General features: G+C 64.2%; 1 protein-coding gene and 1 long non-coding RNA gene across 2 annotated transcripts; one reads left to right on the top strand and one right to left on the bottom strand.

Annotated features, from left to right (window-relative positions):
* Positions 1 to 365: 365 nt before the first annotated feature.
* Positions 366 to 3,730, bottom strand: LOC139085491 (uncharacterized). Its single transcript, XR_011543827.1, has 3 exons — positions 2,778 to 3,730; positions 1,269 to 1,353; positions 366 to 1,009 (listed from the first exon to the last, which is right to left on the bottom strand). It is a non-coding gene; the product is annotated as an uncharacterized lncRNA (long non-coding RNA).
* Positions 1,355 to 4,665, top strand: LOC103545824 (peptidoglycan recognition protein 1-like). The gene is made up of 3 exons (XM_070633037.1): positions 1,355 to 1,738; positions 3,728 to 3,849; positions 4,419 to 4,665. Exons 1-3 carry the CDS (start codon positions 1,458 to 1,460, stop codon positions 4,595 to 4,597), a joined length of 582 nt encoding a protein of 193 aa, XP_070489138.1. The 5' UTR covers positions 1,355 to 1,457; the 3' UTR covers positions 4,598 to 4,665.
* The last annotated feature ends 2,542 nt before the right edge of the window (positions 4,666 to 7,207 follow it).

The raw sequence follows: 7,207 nt of genomic DNA, 5'->3' as shown, positions 1-7,207 counted from the left end.
ATATGGCTTAGAACTTAATCTCTGGAGCCCGGAAGCCTGTGGCTGAGCCGACGTCACCACCTTCTCCCCGTGTGTGATAACCCTCGGGCCTCAGTTTCCTCGGTGGTAAGAGCAGGTTAATGACACGTCTCCCGCACAGGCCTGTGGGAGCTCGTGAGGAGATGACTCGCGGAAGGTGCTGGAGCTGCCCGCTGCGCTGTGCCATGACACCGTGAGTGTGAGCGTGATCCACCTGCGCGCGGAGAATACCGGGGAAGGAAACCCCACGCTGGCCTCCACGGGGACCTCAGGGGGCGGGGCTGGACCGAGTGGACACAGGTGATTAACGTTTCCCGTCGATTCGACTACTCACAGCCGGCACGTGATACTTTTGTAATCTGTTTAATCCACTGAAGCAGAAGGAAAGGAGGGAGAACAAACTGGGCCGTCCGCCCTGAGCGCACCAGATGCTGAGGAGGCAGGAGGAACGCCCGGGCAGGGCAGGGGCCCCAGGAAAGCCTTCTGCCCCAACAGCTGACCCCAAGCCCCTGAGTGGCCCTGGGCAGATGGCTGTCCCTCTCTGAACCTCAGTCCCCTCCTGTGCACAATGGAGCTGCCAGTGGCCCCCACGGAAAGCACGTGGCTCACACCAAGGGCAGGTCTCAGTCCCTGTCCCGGGGCGCTTGTGGGGCAGCAGGAGCCGACGTCTCAGTGCTCCACCCTTTCAGCCCATTTGATCCCACACCGACCTGCGAGTCAGGGACTTTCCATTATCCTCCCATTTTGCAGTGGGGAAACTGAGGCACAGATTGGTTAGGTCACTGGCCCCAGCTCACACCCTAGAATGGGGCCGGAATTCAGTCCCAGGCAGCCCGGCCCTGAATCAGGCTCCGACCACCAGGTGCCACCATCTCCCATGTCTCAGCACCGACGTCCCCTCTCTGGGCCTCAGGCTCCCCAACCGTGGAGCGGGCTTCCCAGGGCTCGGCTCTGCAGTCTGCTCAAAGAGTCAGGGACATGGCGTTGGGACCTGGGAGGAGAGTTTAAAACCGGGACTCTGGTGACCTCAGTCCCCGTGGGCGGAGGGAGATGAGGCCCGGCCCTTTCTCTGCTGTGAGGTTCCTGTTGCCAGAGGCCGCCCGGGGGCAGGGATCCAGGCGCTGGTCGGCCAGAAACCGCCAGAAACCGCAGGGTGGGCGCCCAGGGGCCTGTGTGCACCAACCCCACCCCCGCTGATGGCTGGATGAGGGGCACCCGACTTTGTCGTGGGCTCCCCCGCCCCACCTCACCTGGACCAACCACACCGCATCCGCTTGCGGTCCTGCCAGAGGAGGAAGCAGATTCTTGGGTCCACTATGACCTGTCCGGGAAGTCCTGCCAGGGTGTGAAGCAAGGCCTTTCCTGCCGCTCCGCCCCAGCATATAAAGGCGGCCTGGCCAACCGCGAGCTCCTAGACGTCCCTGTGCACCCCGCCAGCCATGTCTCTCCGCTGCGCTCTGCTCGCCTGGGCCCTGTTCACCCTCCTCAGACACGGAGCGGCTCAAAAAGCTTCGGACTGCTGTGGCCCCATCGTGCCCCGGAGAGAGTGGAGGGGCCTGGCGTCCAACTGCGACCGGAAGCTAAGCCTGCCCAAGAGCTACGTGGTGGTGTCACACACGGCGGGCAGCCCCTGCGACACACCGGACTCCTGCCTGAAGCAGGTCCAGAACGTGCAGAACTACCACAAGGGGACTCTGGGCTGGTGCGACGTGGCCTACAAGTGAGTGCGGAGGGGAGGCCGGAGGAGGGGAAGGTGTGCAGGCCCCGGAGACACGGGGGACCCGTTCTAGAGCCGCCGGGCTGACGCCCCCGGCAGCTTCGTTTCTCCGGGGTCACCGCCTAGGGCTGGGCACGTGCAGGCAGCACGAAAATGCTGGAGGAGGGGAAGGGGCTGACGGCCAGCTCTGCTCCCCGGGGAAGGACAGACTTTGCCAACACGCACCAAGGTGCCCTCCACCCTGGAGTCCCGTTAGACTGTCTGCGCCTGTGCTGGGAGGCAGACAGCAGGCTGGGTGAGCGCGGGGCTGGGTCCCTGTCCCAGCTCCCCTGCTGACGGCGGAGACCCAGGCCGGTCACTCAGCCTCTGAGCTGCAGTGTCCTCCTCCTGTGCACAGTCAGCGGATGGTGCCCACGTGATCGCCAACCGCCACTGCGGGCAAGACTCCTAGGACACCGCCTGGCACAGAGTCTGGGCCCCAGATGCACGGACTATTGCCATTGGCACCTTCTATGTGTCAGGCCGAGTGCCGGATGCTGGCATGGGGACACAGCCTCGAACGGTAGGAATGCAGCCCAAAGGGATTTCAACACCAGCAGGCAGAAACAAGCAGAGTCAACCGGATGGATTCACAGGGTGACAGGAGTGACAATAAAAAGGAAGAGGATGGGGGAGCTGAGGGAAGAGTGCAGTGAGCTGGGGGCACAGCGGGGCAAAGGCCCTGAGGCTGAGGGACAGAGGCCAGGATGGCTGGAGGAGGCTGGGAGAAGGGATAGCATGAGGAGGGGTCAGAGGGCGTAGTGGGGCATGGGGAGGACATGGCTCTGCACTGGGAAGGCGGGAGGGACGGGAGCCCAGCAGTGGAAGGAGCGCCCTCATGAAGTCAGCAGAGCCAAGCCTGTGCCGCAGCCTCTGACCTCAGTCGTGTCACAGAAAAGCAGACAAGTCAGCACTCAGGTTTTAGGACTCAAGAGTCTGACTCTAACGTTCTGAATCCCCTCACTCGTCACATCACATCCTCTCTGAGCCTCAGTTTCCTCACCTGTACAATGAGCCCCTGACCGTGCCTCCTGCTGTGGGGCTGAGGTTTCGGGGAGATGCCTCCATGAAGAAATGCACAGGGAGCAGAGATGCCTTCCAGGGGCTGCGGCTGTAGCAGGGCGGTGACCACCCAGTCCGGGGGGGTGGGGGAGGCGGGGCGGGGCTGGGGACATCACTGTGGCATTTCTAGTCTCTTCACAGCCAGATTCTGAGAGTCTGGCTTCTGAAGTGGCAGGTTCAGGACCCAGAGGGGAAAGTTCCGACATTCTGTGCATCACTGGGGACCCTGGGGGCCGAGGGCTGGGGAAGCAGACACTGCGGCTCACGTGCTGCTCCTCTGGCTCATCCACATGCCAGGCAGACTCGCTCCACCGAGACCAGGGGGACGAGGGGTCTTAAGGATCGCCTGCTGGGACTGGAAAGCTCACAGGCGGATGCTGGGGCTCCAGGGTCTGGTCTGCTTGTGGTGCCAGCCCTTGAGTCCCTGATCCCGTCACTCAGGGGACTCCAGCACGGAGCAGGAAGCAGGAAGGGGCTCGGGTGACGGTGGAAGAGCTCCTTGTTGGCGAGTTCTGAGAGGCAGGGGTCACGGGGCGTGACCTCGGGCAAATCACTTCTCTTCCTACGTCTCTGCTTCCTCAGCTTAAAGTGGGGATGACACAGGGCCTGCCTCGGAGGACCGCATGTGAGGACTCATCGAGAGCAGGACAGATTCTCCAGGGAGGCAGGAGAGAGCAAGGAGTCAGACCGTGTGGGTGGGAGTCACGGGGACCTGGGTGAAAATCCTGACTCTGCCCCTGACCCGCTGTGTGACCGTGGGCAGCTCTGCACCTCTCTGATTCTCCATCCGCAGAATAGAGGCAGTAGTGACTCAGGGTTGCTGAGTGGAGGAGGGACAGGGGCTCCTTCCCCAGGAAACCCCTCCTCACTCCTCAACCCCCCACCCCACAGCTTCCTGATCGGAGAAGATGGGCTTGTGTATGAGGGCCGGGGCTGGGACACTCAGGGCGCCCACGCAGGAGGAGGCTGGAACTCCAAGTCCATCGGCATCAGCTTCATGGGTAACTACATGGGTAAGTGACTGTCCAGCCGTCGGGACAGGCGCGGACATGGGCCTGGGGGACCGCAGGGCGTGGTGGGTGGTGGTTCAGAGGCTCTGCCACCTACAAGCTCTGTGACCTCGGGCTAGTGACCTGCTTTTCGGAGCCTCATTGTCCCCTCTGGACATGACCGTTTCCAGCCCGCGGTCCTGGGGAGGATTCGGTCATCTGTACCAGGGTCTTGGGTCCGTCCACGGCCCCGAAGGAGCACAGGGTGAATGGCCGCTGCCCTGTGGGCAGGAGCCCGAGGTCTGGAGCTGAGAAAGGAGGCTCAGCAAGGATCTTGACAGCCGACCCTTGCTGAGGGCTTCCTCTGTGCACAAAGTGACATGTTATCGTCCCACAGCCCTGGGGCCAGCTGCCATGATTCTGTCCTGTCACAGTGAGGAAACTGAGGCACAGAGAGGTGGAGCCACGGCTAGGGAGTGGCAGAGACCGATCTGGGCCCCAGAGGGCCAGCTGGGAGGGCACCATGGGAACCACTGCCCCCTGGACCTCTGCTTGTCCAGGGCCCAGCCTGACTCCTGCCTCTGCCTCCCCAGATCGGGCACCCCCGCAACGAGCCCTCAGGGCAGCCCAGAGTCTGCTGGCTTGTGGCGTGGCTCGGGGCGCCCTGAGGACCAACTATGAGGTCAAAGGACACCGGGACGTGCAGGACACACTCTCTCCAGGTGACCGGCTCTATGAAATCATCCAGACTTGGCCACACTACCGATACTGAGGCCCTGCCTGCCCACTCCAGTCAGAAACCCCCTGCCTCCCCCTCCAATAAAGATGCACTCACTGTGACCCTGTGTCCTGCCACCTGCCTCCCTTCCTCTCTGCCTCCCTCATGACCCAACCACTCCCCCAGCTCCCAGCACTCTGTCCTCCCTGGTGCCCAGAACCCAGAGACCCAAACCCTGAACCAAGACCCCCGAGATCCCAGCTCAGAAGCCACGTCACAGCTCAGAACCCAGAGGTTTCCGGGCAGAGGGCAGAAATCAGCACCAAGTCGACCCACGAGTCACTCACAGCAGGTCGGGGTCCCCTGGGGCAATGAACCCTGCTGCAAACACCTCCTCTCCACCACACAGCCAACGACGTCTGTGCCTCTCTGCATGGACTCCTTTGGGGACGGGCTGCTCACTACCATTGCTCCCCACTCTCATTGCTTTAGGGAGGTCGGGAGTTCTTCCTGAGCCTGAACCCCAAGCTGCCTCCCAGGCACAGACGGGCCCAGAAACACACACAGGTCCCAATGCCACCCGCACCCATTCCCCACACCTCCCTCTCCTCCGCCACCCTTAGTCATAAGCTGAGGGATCCCAAAGGAGAGTTTATTTACAAAATGCACCTACCCCTCCCCCCCAGCAGGCAACGCAGGGGGAGGGGGCGGGGTCAGGGCCTCCAGTCTGAGACCCGGAGCGGACGGGCGGGGCCTGGGCGGGGCCGGAAGGACGCAGGCCCCGCCCCCACGCCGTCTCCCGGGGGATGGAGATGCAGAGGCCGGCTCCCCTACCCGGTCACGACCGCGTGTTCAGCCGGCTCATGTATTCCTGCAAGGCCTTCAGGCGGGCGTCTATCTCGGCCATGTCGGCCGCCTGGTGGTCCGAGCTGTAGTCTGCGAGAGCAGGGGGCGCTGGGGCTGGGAGGGGCCTGAGCCCCGGGAGCTCGCGGCCAACCAGCGCCCTGGGCGCCATCCCAGCCAGCCCTGGGGCAGGTGGGGGGGAGGAGGAGGCCCAGGCTCACCTTTGATGGGGACCCAGCCCCCCGAATGGGCCAGGCGTCTCTGATGGCGGCCGCGTTCCAGGGGCGTGGCCTTCTGCTGCTGGGGGAGGCACGAGGGGGTGAGGCACCCTCCCTCTATTCCTGCCCCCTACATCCTACCGGAAATTCTGAACCTAAAGACCTCAGAAAAAATGAAGGCTGACACCTAAGGGGCACTTCCTCTGTGCAAAATGACCTCCTCGCATCTGCCCCAGAACCCTTGACGTGAATAGTCTAACCAAGCCCACTTCACCGATAAAGAAACCGAGGCACGGAGAGCTAAGTAACTACCGTGAGTCAGACGTGACAGGATGGGGAGCCAGGTTTGAGATCCGGCAATTCGAGGCCAGAGCAGGTGCTCTGACCAGCGTCCTCTGCCCCCAGCATCCCCCCGACCTGGCTTCCGGTGGTGTCATGCCGCCCCACCTCCTCCAGGGCCCGAGAAGGACACGCACCCTGCTGGACCCGCTCCAGGTGGTGGGGCTGGGCGGCTTCCCGCGGCGGCCAGCGCTGGGGGAGGGAGGAATCAGGGACCATTGGGGGTCTTTGGGCCCTCCCACCCCGCCCTCCGTCGTTTCAAGGCTCCAGCACCCAGTTTCCCCGCAGAAGACTGTTTCCAGTCTCCGCAGACACCCGCTGGAGGCGGTCGGTCCCCAGCCCGAGTTTTACCCTCTAGGCAGCGATTCCGAGAAATCCTCCAACTCGCTGCAGGAGCTGGCGGACGAGCCGCGGCTGCGCACACTGTCCACTAGGGGGAGAAGGACGCGCTCAGCCTCCGCCCCGCCCGCCGCCCCGCCCGCCCGCCGGCCGCGCTCCGCCCCGTTACCCGAGGAGGGGCGGTTCCGCGAGCGGGTGGCCGCGTCCCCTCGGCCGCTCACGGCGGCGGGGGCCCGAGTCTGGCGAGACCAGGAGATGGACGGGCCGTCCCCGCTTCCTCCGCTGCCCAGTCGGTTCCGCTGCTGCTGCCTGGGGAGCGGGAAGGAGACGCCCGCCTGTGCGCCCAAGCAATATGGGGAAGGGCGGCGCTGCGCCCCCGGGGACCACAGCCAAGGCCGCTGACCCACCTGAGGTCACGTGGCCTAAGTAGGGAGAAAGCATGCGGAGTCACAGACCGTGCCAGGGGGGTGTCAGGTGAGAAGAGGGAGCCGCTAGGGGAAGGGGAGAGATGGAGCAGGCGACAGGTGATGGAGACAGGTGATGGAGACCGGGATAGATGAGGGCACAGGTCAGGGGACCAGGCAAAGGGGCGGGGTATGGGCAGGAGAGGGGAAATGCGCGCTAGCTTCATCTTGATCTCTCTCTGCTTCTTCTCCTTGGCTTTCACAAAGGCTGTGGGGTCGAAACGGGGCACGCGACCACCTAGGACGGGGGCGGGGCGGGGGTGGAGAGAAGAGGAGGCGGGGTTACGGGACGGCTCCTCTGTGTTCTAGTCCGTTCCACCCCCTCCCACGGGCGCCCGGCACACACCTGTGGGCGAGGGCGAGGGGCGGGCAGGGCGGCCTCGACCCCGGCCTCCGCGGCCGCTCTCTCGGGAGGACGAGCGGGCGGCGCCGCGGCCACGCGACGTGGAGCGCTCCCGGGA

Source organism: Equus przewalskii, chromosome 9, assembly GCF_037783145.1.
Source record: "Equus przewalskii isolate Varuska chromosome 9, EquPr2, whole genome shotgun sequence".
In the NCBI taxonomy this organism is placed as follows: Eukaryota; Metazoa; Chordata; class Mammalia; order Perissodactyla; family Equidae; genus Equus; species Equus przewalskii.
Note: the sequence above shows the minus strand (reverse complement) of the source record. Positions and strands in the feature narration are given on the sequence as shown.